The sequence below is a fragment of the Scleropages formosus genome, chromosome 5 (genome assembly GCF_900964775.1).
Source record: "Scleropages formosus chromosome 5, fSclFor1.1, whole genome shotgun sequence".
Taxonomy (NCBI): Eukaryota; Metazoa; Chordata; class Actinopteri; order Osteoglossiformes; family Osteoglossidae; genus Scleropages; species Scleropages formosus.
The window spans coordinates 37972011-37991814 of NC_041810.1; the positions used below are offsets into that span (position 1 = coordinate 37972011).

General features: G+C 41.2%; 1 protein-coding gene across 6 annotated transcripts in view; it reads right to left on the bottom strand.

The window, feature by feature from the left end:
- Positions 1–305: 305 nt before the first annotated feature.
- The window catches only part of celf6 (CUGBP Elav-like family member 6), a 117414-nt gene continuing 97915 nt past the window's right edge, over positions 306–19804 (bottom strand). For 4 of the 6 annotated variants that reach the window (XM_029252047.1, XM_018745254.1, XM_018745257.2 and 1 more), the window contains exons 10-13: positions 17951–18031; positions 16467–16610; positions 6751–6899; positions 308–2259 (exon numbers count right to left, since the gene is read on the bottom strand). In XM_029252047.1, coding sequence (XP_029107880.1) covers positions 6772–6899; positions 16467–16610; positions 17951–18031 — 353 coding nt within the window. In that variant the 3' untranslated portion in view covers positions 308–2259; positions 6751–6771. Of the gene's footprint in view, positions 2260–6750; positions 6900–16466; positions 16611–17950; positions 18032–19804 lie in introns of all 6 variants that reach the window. The other 2 variants (XM_018745258.2, XM_018745255.2) reach the window with 2 other exon arrangements.

Genomic DNA, 19804 nt, shown 5'->3' on the forward strand with positions numbered 1-19804 from the left:
GGCCTATCCCTGCAGCAGTAGGCCATACCTGCCCCTGGGGGGACCCAACCGTGCTGGTGTTGGGCTGGGAAATCGGTAAAGCGTTGTGAACCATGGAAAGCTTTCCAAAGCAAGAGAGACGTTTACGTTCCTGCCAATGTAACGTGAACAAAATGTCAGTTTGGCAACTGAGAGTCTGTATTTAACATCAGGAAAAGGTCAGACAGGACTCCCTTAGGTGAAAAAAATAAATAAATAAAACAATAAATAATAAGAAAATAATAAATTAATTAAGACAATCATTTTAAGGATTGGTCCAGCTAGCACATATCATTGTCACATTTATGTAATGTCAATGCAATGTTACCAGGCTGCTACGAAAGACAACGCCTATGTTGGCTGGCGACCACTGTTTGTGATAGATATATGGCAGAGTAGAGCTGTTGCCTGCCCCTCAGCTTTGGAATGGCCTAGATTTACAGAAGGCTGGAGTTATATCTGCATCATGCAGTGAGAGAAGGTCGGTCCACAGGCTCATTATAGAAAATGTGAGGAAAGCTGGTCAGGGAACATATTCTGGCCCCCATTTCCTATAATATAATGACAAAGCGATATTAGTACTAAAGGCTGTCAGTCATTTCTTTGTCACCTACAGCCATTGTTTAGGTTCTCTCAGTCCATCGTCTGACAGACAGAGGTCAACGTAGGCATTTTTGCAGTTGGTTTGATGACGCATCGCATTCACACCTACAGCAGATATGCATTTATTTTGCAGAGCTCAGTCTCAGAGCAGTGCTCTGGAGCCCAAACAGCTCGGCCAAAGTCCCATTCCGTTTCAGCGGCGCAGACATTCTGCTTTCACCTTGCGTAGCTGGGGAATGTGACGGGAAACACGGTGCCAGCCAAGCTGTTTTGATCCATGTCCAGAGTCCCCTCGTTTGGCAGTTGCAGTAGCTATCGAGTCACTCCTACACTCACACTTCTCTCCTCATTGTCCACGAACTCCTTTGCAAAATCTGTTCTTTTTTTTTAAATACATTTCATGACAGCACGTTCCCTGTCGTAGTAAAAAAAGAAAGCGTTAAAAAAGAAGGAAAAGAACACCATGCCATTTTCACTTGGTCTTCTCGATAGATTGTCACTTGAACACAAAGCTATGTGGGAAGCCGCCGAGTTCTGCGCACCGGCCGCTTGAGATCTTGCTCCTTCTCCCGTTTGTCCTCTCGGTAGCTGTCAGGCGGAAAGCTGCAGTGAAATGAACATCGGGATGAACATGGTATCCAGTGGCCAAACTTTACGTCCTGTGCAGAGACACAGCTCTTGTAGGGACAGTGGAAAAGGTCACTGAATGTCCCCACCTCCTGCCCCACCTTCATTCACAAGTTCGAGACTTTTTTCTTAAAACAAAAAAAAGCCAGAAATTTGCAAATCTACTCTTCTAGTCTACTGTGCTAAACTATCGGTTACAGCAAGTCGCTACCAGAACAAATCATTTTTATCTCTCGGCCCCCTATTGTACATTACATTTTTTTTTCTTACTTTTTATGTATCTTTTTTCTTTAATCCATATTTAGGCCACTGGATACTGATTTAATGATGTATATCTTCTAGCTACTATTAAGTTTTAATACTTCCAGCTACAAGGTAAGACAGTTTTTTAAATATATATATATTTTATATATATTCTTTTAAAAAGCATTTAGTCCTTTGGTCCCTATTTTCTAAGGAATGATGCGTGTAAATAATCCTGGATTCTCCTCTTCTATGTCCATTTTTTCCAAAACTTGCCCTGCTAATCCTGCAGCCAGGGCTCTCAAATACCTGTGTAGGCACAAAAACCAAAAAGCCAGCCGGCTGGAGTGTGTGTGCATGTGTGCGTGTATGTGTATGTGTGTATGTGTGTGTGTGTGTGTGTGTATAAGTGTACATATCTGCATGTGTGTATATGCGTGAGTGCATCAATAGGCATGCCATGAGCACAATGCATGTTTCACGGTGTTCCATCCAGTTTTGAAAAACAGCAGCAGAACGTCCTCATCCTCGGCAAACCTCTCCTCCATACACGCCAAAGCAGAAAACAGGGATGGGGACAAAGAGGGAAAAAAAAGCAAAAATCAGGTAGGAAAAAAGAAAAGCCTGGTTCCTTTTCCCGGTTTCTCAATTCCTCCGTTCCTTTCCTGAATAACCAAGGGACCAGCGTTCATTCGTGATATGTAGCAGAGCGAGAAGTCTTTGTACTTATACTGCACTTGTGGAAATAAGGTTCTGGGGCCCTTCATCCTGAAAGAGACAGAGGGGATGTTATCAGACCACGGCAGGTTCCTGCCAAACACACACACACACACACACACACACACACACACACACACACACACACACACACACACACACAAAAGCACACATTCATGGCTCAAAGAGAAGTCCGGCACACAGAAAGAAACTAGGTGAGTGAGCCTTCTGCAGAGAATGTGTATGTATATGTCAAAAACACCGGGAAGGCACTAAAAGGGACGTGGCTGTGTGGGCTGGGCTAGGAAATGAATTCAACTCTTCTCCTGTCAGTGCCTGAGTCTATTCAGTTTGCCAGGGAAACATGGGGAAGAGAAGGGACACAGAAGACAGGTGGTATCACACAAGGTGGATTCAAAGCAAAAGAAGCAGTAATAAAAATAATAATAATAATAATAATAATAATAATAACAATACAGATAAACATGGAGACGTTTACATGGCACTGCAATTAAAGCAAGGTAATGACTTTTCTACTTACTGCCAAAAAGTTCAATTTTCTGCAGTTTTTTTCCTATACTTTCTTGGTAAAGGATCTGAATATTCTTAATCAGTGTGAGTATAATGTTTTCCTATGAACTTTATATAAAGAGATTTGAAGAGCTATTAAAGCCCTGCACACACACTGCATATGCTTTGGCTCCATCTTGTCTCATGACCCACAGACTTGCTCTTACTGCAATGGGCAGAAAGGGCCACGAAACAACTGAAGATGTTATCTGTGAAACACTAAGCAACACACGCCCTGCTTAACAACGTCCATATTCGGAGAGAATTCCAGAAAGGCTTAAGGAATGAAACTGAAAAAGAGAACAGTGACTTTGAAACCATCAGTACCAGATGAGTAGAATGAAAGCTCTCTAATATACAATATATCAATATACAGAGACCCCGAGTGTGCATGCTTGGTGGCTGTGGCAGGACATGCGCCGTGCAAGGAATTCTGGGCCACCAGCTGAATGGGGTCTATATGGCAGACCAAGACCAGGAAGACAAATAGAAGATAGGCGAACCCCAATGGACAGGTTACCAAAGAACCCCCACAATTCCACATGTCCATGCCCCCCAAAGTGTTGCTCAAGGGGCTTTAGAAAAATCGGATAGACTTCAATGAGCTGGCAGTGGTCTCATCAGGGTTGGCCAGTGGAAACAGAAGAAAAAGTGTTACTTGCACAAAAAGGACCTTTTTCACAACTGAATGGACACAAGCTGGCTAGTAGGGAGTTTGTGTAGAGTCAATGCTCCTCTGAACCCTACTCCCCTTCCTGATATTTCATGCAGCAAGCAGATGAAAAAGCATGTCAGTATAACGCAGCGCATAAAGGGCAGTAAATGACTATTTGACCCCTCACTAAAGCAGCCTGGCTGAAATTTGTAACGCCAACCGAAAAAAAATATCATTCACAGGGAACGAGATTATTCCGTATGAAGGATATGTCCTGTTCCAGAGGAGATCAATCTGCCTAATGCAACAAAACGGAGGCAGCAGCCATCAATTTGATGTGGGTGTTGAATTGTAATTGCAGATGTGGGATTGGATTATTACTGCCGTGCGAGTCGGTCGACGCACCGCAGAAAGCCTGTAGCCACAGCATAAGTGGTAAACATCTTCACAAATAAATAGGATCTGGTCTCTGTGTTAAACAAACAAAGCCATCACAGGGAAGCACTTCAAATGTGGTTAAATTGCCAAGAGGAGCACAATGTAAATATTTGCATTCATTCTGCGTGTGAAGTCTAGCTACAGTAGTCCACTCCGACATGTTCTGCCTCCACAAACAAGAGGTCATCCTGTAGCGAGAGAATGGAAGTGGATAATTGGAGAAAAGGTCCTTTTTCTGCAATAAATCTCATTGTTGATATAAGAAAAGCGAGCATCTTACACAAACAATATCTGAAGTACGAATCATACTGGGCAGAAAAGCTATGTGGGTGTATACAGAAGAGAAGAACACAATATACAGTATCTATGCACACTAAACAGAAAAAAATAATAATTTCAAAATACACATTCACATTACCACAGCAAAAAAAAAAGGGTCAAAGTTCACGTTCGATAATCATCGACCAACCAATTAGCACTTTATGTACTTACAACAGCTAGCCACTATTAAAAAGGCATATATAAAAGGCACGGCACAAACTATTAAAAATAGATAGGGAAATTTATATGTAAGAAATATATACATATATAGATACGAACTGACGCCATGTCATGCAACGTAGTCACAGTCCTGTCACATGACGTCATCCAATATAAAATGACACCATGGGGTGAACTTACAGGTCTGAGAGTTTGTCCCCCTGTGACCGGTAGAGTGGCTAGACAACGGAAGGCCATCTTGAGCTATGATTGGCCCTTCCAGGTGTGCAGGTTGGTTGGGTGCAAAAGAAAAAAATGCAGTGCAATTTCTTTTATTTTTGACCGTCCCAAACCCTGGAGCCCTTCAACACCCACCCTCACCAGGTCAAGTAAAGCTGGACAACTCTGCTATATAGAATCAGGGAATAATAAAACCCAGCCATATCTAGATTGGGGAAAGAGGAGGAAATCAGCCCTTTACTTTTCAACAGTAAAATAACAGAATAAAATTCAAAATAAAAGCTTTTCAGCCACAGAAAGAGATACTTAGTGCAATATTTCTAAATCTCTTGGGACACAAATGCAGTGATTACCTGGGGTCTCCGTTTAACTATGGTGTTGATGGGCCAACAGAAACAGAAAGCTGCTCATACAGTATATAAACAAAACTAATTTTGCAGACTAGCCATATGAAGAGAAGAAATCAGTCAACACCTGTTGCCAAATTATCATTAAAGTATGCTGACTTTACTTATAAACATTGTTGAAAGGTATTACTTTACATGAGAAAGTTACTAAAGGCTTATGATTTTTTAATTATTAATTTCCAGTCCCAGACAAAATGTTTACAGAAACCCCAAAGGCCCATCAGTATTCTTCTGTTGGCTTAAATTACAGAGCTGAAGACAGATTTTGTATGGATTTTCTAATTTGGAGTTTATTGGACTAGTAAAATAGGTATGATAAGATAAATCGAGGTGAAACCATGAGGTCTGTGTCAACAATAGAAGTTGTCTGTGGACTTGTATCAGGGACATACAAAAGAGTAGGTGACCATGCATTAAAGTGTAATACTTATACACTTTCCAGTTCAAAAAAAAAAAAAAAAAAAAAAATCTTATTGGAAATAGTCTAGTTAAAAGATTTACTTCTCCTGAGTACAGTGTCACTCCTGGGCTTATAATATGTTTTTCATCTTCCTGGTCATTTGCAATGCTGGATGAAAAGACAGATAATGAGAAAAACAGATGAACAAAGAAGAGACTGAGAGACCAGAAGACAAGACTACACTGAATAGAGTGGAATGAAGACTTACACTGGAAACGCTCTTAGACAGACAGCGGAGTCTTGAAAGAAACACTGCAAAGGCAATATCAGGATCGGAGATGTTGGGGGTGGGTTAAAGGGACAGGTGGGGGGGGCAGACCAGGCAGAGACTCTGCAGTCAGTCCACTCTTCTGTGAGATGGGTGTCTCAGTTCGAAATGTCAGACCCATGCTGGGTGCGTCAAAACGATTCCCCATCCTCGGCGCTTTCATTACACTCCCAATGGGCCCTCCTGCGGGCGCAGCTCCGACAGCCATTCCAACCCTTTCAGCATTTCAAGTGAGCTCTTTTGGACATTTTTTCAGTTATCATTATTGTCATTTTTTTTAAATCTTCATATTATTATCAGCCACAGTGCTATTGACCTACTTTTTTCTAGATTATTATACTTTTCAATGTCACAATTTCAGTCATTGCATTGACTAGTTTGTTCTGAAATTATCGCTTTCAATATCATGTCATTATACACAACCATGTAGATCTAATTTCTTTAAGGTTATTATACCTTTCAGGACCATCAAATTATTTGTAGTATCGATCTGTTTTCTTTATTGTGGCCATTGCTCAATATATGATAACATTACAATTCTGCAGTGCTGTATTAAACTATCATAAAAGCCTTCAATTATCACTTTGCACAATCTTTCATTTCATAATCCCTCTAAAAGACAGTTTGTTTATGGAAGAATTTGCACTGTACTAGCTGGAAGTGTGATAAAAATTGCTTACTTAATAAAAGCCAAAACTGTATTACAACTTCAAAATGTAATATGGCATACCAGAAAGGAACACATCTAAACTTATGAAAAGTTGTCTTTAAGGTCAAAACTTAGTTTCTTGGTTCCAAGCCCACCTTCACCAGACAAGCAGTCATTATCATCACTGTAAAAACCATCAAATGGACTTTGCTGCATTGCTGTGATTATATGGTGCAATTTAAAAATCTTAATTACTGGTTCAAAGCCTATGTTTCTCAGACCCCATTTGTTACCTGTAAATAAATTGGTTCTGCACCACCTTGACCATGGAGTCTTTTCCCAACACTCTGGGCTCTAGCCGATGGCTGTCCTTACCTGGTGCGGATGGCAGCAGTGTCAGTAAGGCCGGTTGGCATCCTTCGGCCGCTTGAGCTGCACCTTCAGCCTCTTCATGCCGATCTGGAAGCCATTCATGGCTTGGATGGCAGCTTGGGCACTGGACGGGTTGTCAAAACTCACAAAGCCTGGGAATGAGAGTGAATAAGAGATATATACTGACATCCATCCAGGAAGTAACCCAAGAAATGTGCAAGTACCCAGGAGTCATAATGATATCAGTACTAACAATACAAAAATCACCTTGTAAAGCCTTATAAATTCATATATCAGAAACATAAATAAATGTGCTACTGCTGTTAAAAACTCACATCTGAAATTTAATGGCAAAGAGAACAAGTAAGGTCTTAAATATGAATGGTCTCAGTAATAATATGCACCATCATAAATTACTTTATTTATGTATGTATGTATGTTCCTGATATCTATGCATTACAACTTGTAGAGTAAAACTAAGTTATCTAGATAAAAGTGCTTACTCAGCAAAACAATCTAAATTTTTTAATTTTAGAAAATTTTGGGCAACAGTGTCATCAATCAGTGCTCTCAGTTCTCTCTGGCTTGGGCTGTTCCCTGGGGCATAGGGCTCAGCTGCCATGGGTTCAGTTTAGTTTTGGGAAGAAGGCAAGGTGTTGTGTGGCATATGACAGTAAGGCCTGTGCTTTAACAAGCCAGGTAGCTGGGCAACTGTCAAATAGCACCCATCCCACACCCATCTAAATTACATTTATTCGTTTAGCTGACACCTTTCTCCGAAGCAATTTACAATGTTAAGGTTACAATTATTACAAGCTTATAATTATTTACCCATTTACACAGCTGGGTAATTGTACTGGAGCAATTTAGGGTAAGTACCTTGCTCAAGGGCACTACAGCTGGAGGTGGAGATCAAACCTGCAACCTTTAGATCCAAAGGCAACTCTAGCCACTATGCTATCAGATGTTCCTGTTAAATAAAGAAATTTATTAGGCTTAATAAATAATAAAGCGAAATAAAGAAGTTTATTGTTTACTAAATTAAAGAAAACCCCGCCTTTCATATTCATCGGCCACTGAAACATGAGGTGGCAACGGCGCAAATGAAAGTGACTACAGTGATGTTGATCACATTCTGTCTGGTACTTCTGGAGATGTAAGTAAATGAAATTATTACCCTTCCAGCTTACTGTATGTATACTTAACTATTTTGTACCTTATAAACACTTCCGGCACTTCTTATCATAAGGCTGTACAACTTTTCACTAGTGTTCTTGATATGTATTTATAGTATAGTACTTTCTAGCTGTAAGCATATAATCAGAATAACGTATTGCTGTTAATCTATTATTCACCTGGTGTTCCCCAGGGCTCACTGCTGGGTCTTTCACTCTTGTCCATCTATACTACTTCCCTCGGCTTTGTGATTGCAGGTTCTCCTATTACTGCTATGCTGATGATATCCAGTTTTTCTTCTTTTTTCCATCTTGCTGTTACAGACGTAGCCTGAAGTGTTACTGCTTGTCTCTCTGACACCTCTGGTTCGATGAGTGATCACCAGCTGCAGCTCAACTTCTTCAACACTGAGACCCTTCACCTTCCAGCTGATCTGTTCACTTGCAGGGAACTCTTTGTCAAACTGGATAGTTCACTCATTTCATCTGCGTCATCATTTAAGAGCCAAGCAGTAACAGTGTGCTCAAGAAATGAAACCCATAAAAGCTGCAGAATCCGCCCATGTACAACGTTTTGATCAGAAGCCTCTCCGGCTGACACAGAATGCTGCATCACAAGTTATTTTACCAGTCAAAGCCTTCCAATGTATCTCCTCATCTTTATCCCTTGACTCCCTTTAACTGCCTGTTTAACATTCAACACTCTGGTTGTAGTCTACAAGACCATCAGTAGATCTGCTCCTCAATACCTACAGGACCTCATCACAGATTATACTCCAACCAGACCACTTTGTTCCTTATCTGGCCACATCGTGGTCCCACATACAAGAGGTCCAAAATCAAAAACCTGAAGATTCCCAAACCTAGATGTGTTAGAATGAGTTCCTTCCCTCTCTCCTTCAAAATTGCTTTATCCATCTCATTGTTCAAGAAGAGTCTCAAAAGACTTATCTTTCACACCTACTTCTCTCCTGATCTCCTATCTACTCCATAAATCTTCACAATGTAGCTAAAAAAATAAATAAAACTGGTCCCAATAAATTCTATATACACTGATCAGCCAAAACATTAAAACAACCTGCCTCATACTGTCTAGGTTCCCCTTGTGCCGTCAAAACAGCTCTGACCCGTCGAGCCATGGACTCCACAAGACCCCTGAAAGTATCCTGTGCTATCTGGCACTAAGATGTTAGCAGTAGATAATTTAAGTCCTGTAAATTGTGAGGTGGGGACTCCATGAATCAGACTTGTTTTTCCAGCATGTCCCACATATGCTTGATTGGATTGAGATCTGGGGAATTTGAAGGCCAAATCAACACCTCAAACTCTTTGTTGTGTTCCTCAAACCATTCTTGAACAAGTTTTGCAGTGTGGCAGGGCCACTGCCATCAAGGAATACTATTGCTGTCATGCCCCCGGGAACGAGCGGAGCAGCAAGACCTGCGCTCAATTAACAGGACACGAAGAAAAGGAGATCCAGGTCCACCCGTCAACGTGGATTCTTGCAAACACCTTTGTGGTTTTGCAGTCTCAGCGTCTTCGTCTTGCTTGTTCCCTTCTTCCTGGTTTTTGACTCTCGTCTGTTCTCCTTGACTACTGACTCCGGACTGCATGTGCTGCGACGTTCACGCCTTGAAAGACCTTCGCCCGTCTCTGACTTTGATTGTGTCCAGTCCTACAAACCTCATTAAACGATTAAAACCAGCCTGCAGTTGGGTCCACTACTTACCTGTCTCCAGCCTGCTTGTCCCCAGCATGACAATTGCCACGAAGGGGTATATGTGGGCTGCAACAATCTTTGGGTAGGAGGTACGTGTCAAAGTAACAGCCACATGAATATCAGGACCCAAGGTTTCCCAGCAGAACATTGCCCAGAGCATCACACTGCCTCCGCCAGCTTGATTTCTTCCGATAGTGCATACTGCTGCCATCTCTTCCCCAGGTAAACGATGCACGTGGCCATCCACATGATTTAAGAGAAAACGCAATTCATCAGACAACGCCACCTTCTTCCATTGCTTCACGGTCCAGTTCTGGCGCTCACGTGCCCATTGTAGGTGCTTTCGGCGTTGAACAGGGGTCATTCATGGGCACTCTGACCAGTCTGCGACTACGCAGCCCCATACACAGGAAGTTGCGATGCACTGTGTATTCTGACACCTTTCTATCATGGTCAGCATTATGCTTTTCAGCAATTTGTGCTACAGAAGCTATTTTCTGGGATCGGACCAGACGGGCTAGCCTTCGCTCCGCACTTGGATCAATGAGTCTTGGGAGCCCATGACCCTGTCACCGGTTCAGCGGTTGTCCTTCCTTGGGTCACTTTTGGTAGGTGCTAATCACTGCATACCGAGAACACTCCACAAGACGTGCCATTTTGGACATACTATGACACAGCTGTCTAATCATCACAATTTAGACCGTGTCAAAGGCGCTCAAACCCTTACTCTTGCCCATTTTTCCTGTTTCCAACACATAAAATTCAAGAACTGACTGTTCACTTGCTGCCTAATATATCCCACTCCTTGACAGGTGTCATTGTAACGAGACAATCAATGTTATTCACTTCACCTCTCAGTGGTTTTAATATTGTGGCCGATTGGTGTACAGCTATTCACTTAATGTATGCTGGCAACAACGGTGATATTAGACTTATTGACTGTGCCTCATCAATCATGTGTCTTTCATCTGTGTCTGTCTGTTGGTGAAGTGTGCTTCTGTTTACTCTGAGTTGTATTTCAGTTTGGAGAAAAGTGTCTGCCAAATGTAAATATAATTATTATAGAGCTACAGATCTTTTAATGTGGAATTGTAGCACCATAGCACTGTTAACCTATCATTATAGTGCTACAGTTACCTGTTGCTTATAAGCCTGTAGAGCTGTTAATGTGTGCTCAAAGAGCTGTTAACCTATGATCTCAGTGTTTTAGCATTGCAAAACCTATGACTGTAATGCTACAGGGCTGTAAATGTGCAACTGTAATGCTATTGATGTGTAATCTCAGAATTTTAGTGTAGTTAAAGTATGACTGTAGCGCATTAGAGCTGTTATTCTGAAATCTTTGTATTTCAGTGCTTTGACCCTATAGTCATTGTGCTGCAAAACTGTTTATAATGCTATAGAGTTGTTAATGAGAAGTCACAGTGCCTTTAACCTATGACCACAGTGTTCATATTTTCATGACATCACATTAGTATAATCACTCTACAAAGCCTGTTCTTGTTACACCTCAAATCCTTGGTCAGGACTTCAATGTACATCTCCAATTTGCCTACCAGGGCCATGTTGAAAAGGAAAATACTATCTACCAGCTAAACAGACCCTACTCACTCTCAAATAAGGCAATCAGCAATGCGAGCATCATATTTTTGACTTCTCCAGTGGAACACCATACAGTCGGGAGTGCTGCAAGAAAAGCTACATCTAATGACGGTAGATGTATCCATTGTGTTTCTGTTTAAAACCTTGGGTGTCACAACACTGTATAGGGCAGGCAGGAGGATGAAAGCAGAGGCTAGTGAAGGACTTTGTTGAGTGTTGCAAAAGGAACCAACTGCTGTTCAACACTGGAAGGACTAAAGAGATGATGATGCAAAGCCAAGCATTCCATTGTGTTCAGTAGCTATTCATTAAGAAGAAGTGGTGGTGGTGGGGACTTACAAGTTCCTGGGGATGCGCTGGGGAAAGAGGATGAGGTGAATATGCAACACCGAAGCTCTGTACTGGACAGGCTAATGTCGACTTTCTGAGGGGGCTCAGGTCCTTTAGAATATTGAGGTCACTATTGCAGATGTTCTACAACTCTGTTGTAGTGGGTGAGGTCTTCTGTGATTTGTATACAAGTGATGCCAACAGTCTGAATAAAGTCATCAGGAAGACTGGCTTGGTCCTAGGACTTCTTCCGGAGGAAGTCACACAGAGAAAGACAAAAAAATCTCCTATACATGCATACGACAGCAACCCCTTGCATGCCATCCTAGCTAAAAGAGAAGTATATTCAGCAACAGACTGGCCCAGCTGTACCGTTTCAATGACCACTACTATTAGGGTTGCAAGCTCTTCATCAATTGCTACTAAACAGTCTCAACTACTCTTTATTATTATTAACATATACATACAAACATACCTGTGGATGCACACAAACATTTGCAAAAAACACCTTCAGAAGAGCCATATGTGTAGGTGATGTGGGCCTATCACAGTTTGCATTAAATGCCAGTCAATCACAGCAAACCTAGCACGTGACACAGGCTCAGTCCCTCAGTCTCTCAAAGTTTGCAAAGCAGGCTCTTGTTCACACATGTTTTGCAGTGCTCATTGTCCATGTGGGCTTTATCTATTTATATATATATTCTTATTTCACTTATATTGCTTTTTTCTGAAAATAGACATAAGTGCATATTTATTTACATTTTTTTAAATAATAAAATATTATTTACATCTATTAGTATACAAAAATACAAAACGTCTGGATTTTTGAAGCAACACATTACATCCTCCTGTATAATGTGCTGTAGACGGTAATTTAATAGAACTGCTCCCAGATATCTACAAGACTTGATCAACCACTACATCCAAACCAGACTGCTTCACTTTTCCACATCTGCTTACTTGGTGGTCCCACAAACGAAAAGCAAAGCATGGAGGTTCTTGGTTCTGGCTCAGCTGCGGTGGAATGTCCTTCCCCTCTCACTCAGAACTGCTCCACATTTAAAAAGGGTCTGAAAAGTCATCTCTTCCAGACTCACTTTGCCCATGATCTTGTAAGTTCATGTAAGGGGTAAATGTTCATGCAACCTAATTTTAAGATCATGCCCAGATAAACCTTTACGCAGCTACTCCTATAATGTAAATAAATTTTTGTGTATCTCAAAAAACAAAAAAATACTAAGAAGGTGATCAGGAATCGTGGACAGTCTGATAAAGATTTATGCAGCTACACATGTGATGAACATTGGTGCATATAGTGGAAAGAAACTGCTTAATCACATGTCTGCAGCTATGTCTCTTTTTCTCCTCATGTAATGCAGAAATTGTATTTTCTATTGGATACACGTCACTTTGGAGAAAAGTGTCTGCTAAATGAATAAATGCAATGTAACTACCTAAAAGTACAATTTATTTACTTTAGTGGAATTTACACACAGCCTGAAACCTCTTGTCCCAAGTGAGGTTGTGACGAGCCGGAGCCTAGCTTGGCGGTACAAGGCTTGGAGAGGGCACGCACCCAGGGCGGGACACCAATCTGTCGCAAGGCACCCCAAGCAGGGTTCAAACCGCAAACGTGCCGGACAGTGGGACCCAGCCAAGCCCGCTGCACTGCCGCACCCCCCTGTCCAATTTACATTTTACATTTATTCATTTAGCTGATTCTTTCCAAAGCAACTTACAATGTTAAGGTTACAGTTATTTCAGTTAAAAGCTTACAATTCCAGTGCCTTTGTCACATTACTGTTGTTTTGTCAATATGTTGCTATATGTATGGTGCAGTAGCCGGTTTCCTTTGGGGCTTATAAAATTCTAACCTATCTGTCTTAACCTATGGTCATAGTGCTGCTGAGCTGTTAATGTGTAACCTCAGAGGTGTAGTGTGGTTGAAGTGTGATTGTAGTGTTGTGGAGCTGTTAATCTTTGATTATTGTGGTTGAAGACAGGATGCCAGAAACAGCCTGCATAAAAAACATCCATGAGAAAATACCTGCTATGCTCAAAGGCTCCAAAATTTGTGTTTGTGTAGGTGTCAGCTGTGAAACAACAACACTGACAGATGTACATTTGTTGCACGTGAAAGCGATTCTCTTTTCACTCCCAGGCATCACTCTGCTGGGGGTTTGATCTGTACTCCCACTGCATGGGAATTTTTTCAGTGCAATACAGCTGTTGGCATCAAACTAAAGACAAAGTAAGTGCAGTGCTCTTCCTACATGTATTCGTACTAACTGTTTCAAGTACTAATTGATTTCAAATAGAACATGATAAATGCTTTATACAACCAAAAATGGAAAGCCTTGTAGCTCCACCTCCTTTGTAATTTCATATCACACACTGAGGGAATAAACACTAAGGATTAATTAAATTTCAGGTTTCAGATCACAATTCATTACCAACTTTTTCAAATCAAATGTCTCTTTGGAAGGATTTCCTTGCTGAAATTTGCAGACATTTTAAAATGTGAAATTACATACATTTATTCACTGAGCTGATGCTTCTCTCCAAAGCGACTTACAATTATTTACCCATTTATACAACTGGGTAATTTGAATGGAACAACTTAGGGTAAGTACCTTGCTCAAGGATACTACAACTATAGGTGGGAATCAAAAAGGTGACCTTTGAGCCCAAAGGCAATGGACCTAACTATGCTACCAGCTTGCTGACATTAAATGCTGGGAACACATATTTAGAGTGTCATAAGCAATATGTGATTTTCATATGAAAAAAGCACAAAAGGCTTTAGAAAATGGTACTGGAATTTGTCATATTTTGTGGATGAGGAAACCATGACTCAGCCTTGACTTCGTGGTGGACTCCTACTATGATGAGTTTTCTGAGATAGTGACACGAACACTGCAGCCTCAGCTGATTCCTGCTTGCAGGTTTAAACCCTCAAATGCCACATGTACAACAGAAGAAAAACAAGAGTTCAGACAAATTCATCTTCCCAGATCCAGAGAAAGTCATTTGATAGCTCAGGTCTGAGTCTGAACAAGACGAAGTGGACAGAAATGTAATTTAAAAAGCAGGAAACCAGGGGTAATCCATCCTTGATCCCAAACGATAATTAAAAAAGGTTAAAAACCAAGGCATGTTCTATACAAAACCAGAGTGACTCCTGATACCTGCTCTTAGCTTTATGCCATGTACACTGTGAAGATACATTTACCAACAACGTAATATCTCTATCTCACAGAGGAATTCTTTGCCCCACTAAAATCAGTCCAGTACTAAAACAAGACTCACATTCAATCATTTCCTAGTGGAAGGTGTGGAATTTGATGCCACAGAACTGCTAGAGTTCTCAAGGGATCATTGTTAAAGAGGAGACCCTTGGCTACAACAAAACTCTACCCCAGTTTTTTTACACTGGCCAGAACTGATGCATACAACCAAATAACAAAAAAATTGGTAGGTTTTCACTGAAGATGCATTTTTAGACTCCACACTGTGTGTCAACAGTCATGTGTTGGAATCCTTGGAAATCCCTCCCATTCAGCATCCTGCAAACATCTGCTCAGGAGCTTCATTGTGGGGTAGTAGCTGGGACGAGGTTTGGACATATTGCTCACCTGTCAACAAACAAGTCTCTGCCTGCCATGATGCAAATTGCAGCAGACCTATGGTCCTTGATTTCACACCCATTTTACATTTTTTTCTTTCTTCTCAAGGAGTGAAATACTGCTTGCTGTATTGGAAAGTTTAGTGCTCATTGGAGGAACAATTGACTCTTTGCCACTGCTAAATGAAGAACCCCTGGCGCATAATAAAACTATGAAATCGCTTGGTAGCCACCAGCCGTGATATAGCAGATTACTCGCTCCCACCCTTGGTGAAGCAATGCCAACTAGCTGTGCTGCTACAGTCATAATCTCTAAATTATAGAGCTTTTATTGAAACTGTGACTTCAACTTTATGATTCCGTCAGTGTTCGGGAGACTGACGTTTGCCAACTAAACCATTTGAAAGTTCTCCCAAACTGTGCTTAGATTAATGGGTTAAACCTTTACTAATAAGAAAAAGCATTGCACCTTCTCCATTAATTGTTTAACTTGCAATTTAATCATTCCACAATATTTGTACTATGGATGGAGGAAAATCATCATAGCCTAAGTAATGGTGCAGTGGTTGGCTGCTTGACTGTGACTTTGGATGTGAGTACAGCAGGCTCAGTCTCTGCGGACTTTACACGTTCTCTGTGTTTGCATGGGTTTCCTCCGGTTGCTCTGGTTTCCTCACATAGTGCAAACATGTTTCAGGCAAACTGGTGACTCAATAATTCATAGTGAGTGTGGAAGGACATGTATGTTACATTATTCTACTGTAAATTGACATTTACACTTATTTATTTAGCTGATACTTATCTCAAAAGTAACTTACTATGTTAAGTTACTTACAATTATTTACCCATTTATACAGCTGGGTAACTGTACTACAACAATTTAGGGAAAGTGCCTTGCTCAAGGTATTACAGCAGTATGTGAGATCTGAACCCATAACATTCAGATTCAAAAGTAACACTTCCATCCACTACATCATCATATCTTCCCATAAACTGTGAATGGAATTGATGAATTAGTGTTGGGATTTTAATACAGTGTATCGAACACTTTCCTTAGACAAAAGTGTCAGATAAACACTAGCTAATAATCATTGTATGTTGCATGGGGTAAAAGTACCTGCTAAATGAATGTTTATAAAACTCAGTGGTAAGCTGTCCTTGATGGGCCACTGAATTAGGAGGAACATTTACAAATTTCTGAATGGGCTCTGGGCAGCCACTTCAGATTTTTTCTTGTGCAGACAGACTGAAGGGATCTCTTACTCACCAAAACATTTGCTCTGGTTGGTCGCCCGGTCCACAAAAACTTTGGCAGAGATGACGTTGCCGAAAGGCAGGAACATCTGCATGAGCTCAGCGTCACCAAACTCCTGGGGAAGGTGGTAAATAAAAAGGTTGCAGCCCTCTGGTCCTGGAACACAGGGGATGAGGGATTAGTGGGTGCGAGAGCAAAACAAAGGTATATTAAGCCAGGATAACAAGAGTGTGGTTTAGCATCATGTACTCACTGTGCATGACCCTTCTGGGTTTTTTTTTGGTACAAGTGCATTCTACACAAACATTGAAAATACCCAGAAGATTGTGAAGGTTTATTACACTCACTAGATGGTTAATAATTTATTATGACATGCTAATAATTAAGGAAAGTTCTGGGGGTGGGAGGGCTCCTCCTATTTTACGTTTGAGAAAGGCACTTCAGAAAGATCTTGAATTTGTATTCTACAAATGGGGAGAAGATGAAACTGTTCACAGAGTAAATTCTTATGCATTAAAGCATCTGTCAAGTAAAAAAAAAAAATCTATTGCTCTATTATTATGAATGAAGGTGTAAAGAGATTTTGCATTTGGGGTTGTTTCAGGGGGCTTTCCCACATGCTGATTAATGCCATTTACCCCAGCAATGTGATTAACAGCATCCGATGTGCATCAAGGGATACTGATCTTACACTGCGAATCTGAGGACACTGTCTTGGCCGGAACACGTTTGTGCCAATTCCTTTCTTGGACTGCAGTCAAAGCAAAGCGCTATTCATGTGATCCAGTCATTAGTCTGCCCCTCACAGTTTCTTCAGTTTTCATTTGGAAGATATTAAGTATAGTACCTTACTGAATAACAGTCTTTAAAAAGACATGGAAGTGATTTAGGAGAAACAGTGAAAGTGTAATGCCAGCTCCATCAGGCTGATAAATAATTCATGCACTTTTTATGAGGATTTTTCACTGCTGTAGACATATTCATGCACAATGCAAGACCCCCCTCATACGACCCTGTGACAGAATTCTGATACCTGGGTTCTGGCTCTTAACTTGGGCATTAAAAAAATAGCAATTCATTTTTTTAAAATTTCTTTTAAATTATTATTTTCTTCCTTTTGCTAGTGTGACATACAGCTGAGTAATGAAACAAAACCGCATGACATTCCACCACAACAGAGCCAATAAATCACTGAATTTCACAAACTGATTTTGGCAAAAATCTTGTTTAGGTGAGGTTCACTGTGGAATCCATAGACTGTGAGCAAGAGTTTTGGCTGAAATCTACACTGCACTGATCTGCTGTCAATTTTAAACATTAGAAGTATCTTTTAGAGAAAAAAAAACCCTTCTCTTTCATTGAAAGTACTGAGAGAATCCAATCCACGTGTACCTTTCTCACATGCCTATCTCTCTTTGCTAATTTAATGCATGGGGCATCAGAATGGAACATTGCAATTATCACCTTTTATCTTGAGTGGGAGGGGCCTAGTTTACCTTCTCTTTGTTGCTGGGGAATGATGGCTGGTTGCTGTGGAAACGCTTGGCTGATTGGCGCATAGGCGGCTGGGTAGGCTGCTGTAGCGAGGGAGAGCGGAGGGGGAAATTACACTCCAAATTTCACACTTGTGTTCGCTTTCACACAACAGCGCAGAGCCTCACTCTCTCCTCCCATTCCCCGAGCCAGTGAACAAACTTAACTGCACTGTAAAGCCTGCTTCATTTTCCCATGGGCCATTTCACTACACAACAATAAAAACAGGCTCAATTAAACATGCAGAGTGAAGATGCTCCTGAAACATCAGAAAGTGAGACTGTGTCTGTGGGAGTGTTTCATGAGCCAAACCATGACAGCTCGTGTCACTTGCAACGCAACACATCACTCTGGATTTTCAATTGTGATGACCCCTATATATCCTGGAAACCAAGATGAAATTGCAAATGCATTTTCCACACTAAATAACCACAGTACAGGGGTTTCTTTTCTGAAAATGCATAAATCATACAGTCATGGGCAAAAATATACACACCCTTGCACAGTTTTCTCTAAAAAGGTTGAAAATTGTTGGTCTCAGGGGGGCGGGGTGTGGGGGGGTTCAGCCAGTGCCCGCTGTGTGGCGGATCTGGAGTCCGAACCCTGCTTGGGGTGCCTTGCGGCAAACTGGCATCCTGTCCAGGGTGTGTTCCCTCCCCCCTTCGACCTTGCGCCTTGTGTTGCCAGGTAAGGCTCCGGCTTGCCACGACCCCGCTTGGGACAAGCAGTTGTTGACAACGGATGGATGAATATTTGGCCTCCATAATTCCTTAGTCCTGTTAATACCACAGAGCCTTTGTTTTTGTTTCAGAACTTAAACTCTCACTCACTTTCGTTAACTGTTCGTCCTGATCAGGGTTGCTGCAGTCTGCAGCCTATACCAGACTCACTGGATGCAAGGCAAAGCGGATACACCCTTGACAGGATGCCAGTCCATCACAGGGGATTAATATACCCCTTTAAATCAGAAAATAAAAAGAAGTGGCACTGACAGTTCTTGACACCCAAGACTCAGTATTTGGTAGCACAGCCTTTGGTCAAAATAACTGCAATGAGGTGCTCACTATAGCTCACTATCGATGAGCTTTCAGCAGCTCTGTACTGGCAGTTAGACCCACTCTTTTTGGTGCAAAATGCTCCAGTTCCCCTACACTTGACAGGGTGCCTTCTCCCAAGTGATGCTTGCAGGTCTCTCCATGGGTTTTCGGTGGGATTTAGATCTGGACATTTAACTGCAGTTATTTTGACCAAAGAGTGTGCTACCAAATATGAAATGTCAATAATTTTTTCAATGCCATTTCTTTTTATTTTCTCACTTGAAAGGACTTATTACATTCTGAATCAGAAACAAAGGTTTTGTAATATTAATAGTACAATAAAAAATAGTGGAGGCCAAATTTCAACCTTCTGTTTAGTGAAAATTGTGACTTAAGTGTTAAAGGTACAAGGGTGCCAGTGTTTTTGGCCACAACTGCTATTTTGGTTTAGCATAGTAGTATATCATTTATTAGCTAAATTGTCAAAAATATGTCAGGATCATTTTTCAGAATACATCTACATGTTTTGAGCAAGATGCATAACCTGCATCAGTTTGCAAGGAAAGTAACAGATACAAAAGTGTGTAAACGAGGAAGAAGGAAAACAAAGTGTGATGCACAGAAATATGACAGCAGAAGAAGTCAGCGTTTCTCTGGAGGGCAGGGGCCTCCCTGTGGTTCCCTTGTTTGATTTTTGGCCAAGCTGTGTGTGTGTGTGTGTGTGTGTGTGTGTGTGTGTGTGTGTGTGTGTTTATCAGCAGAGAGTTACAGTGGGTGAGC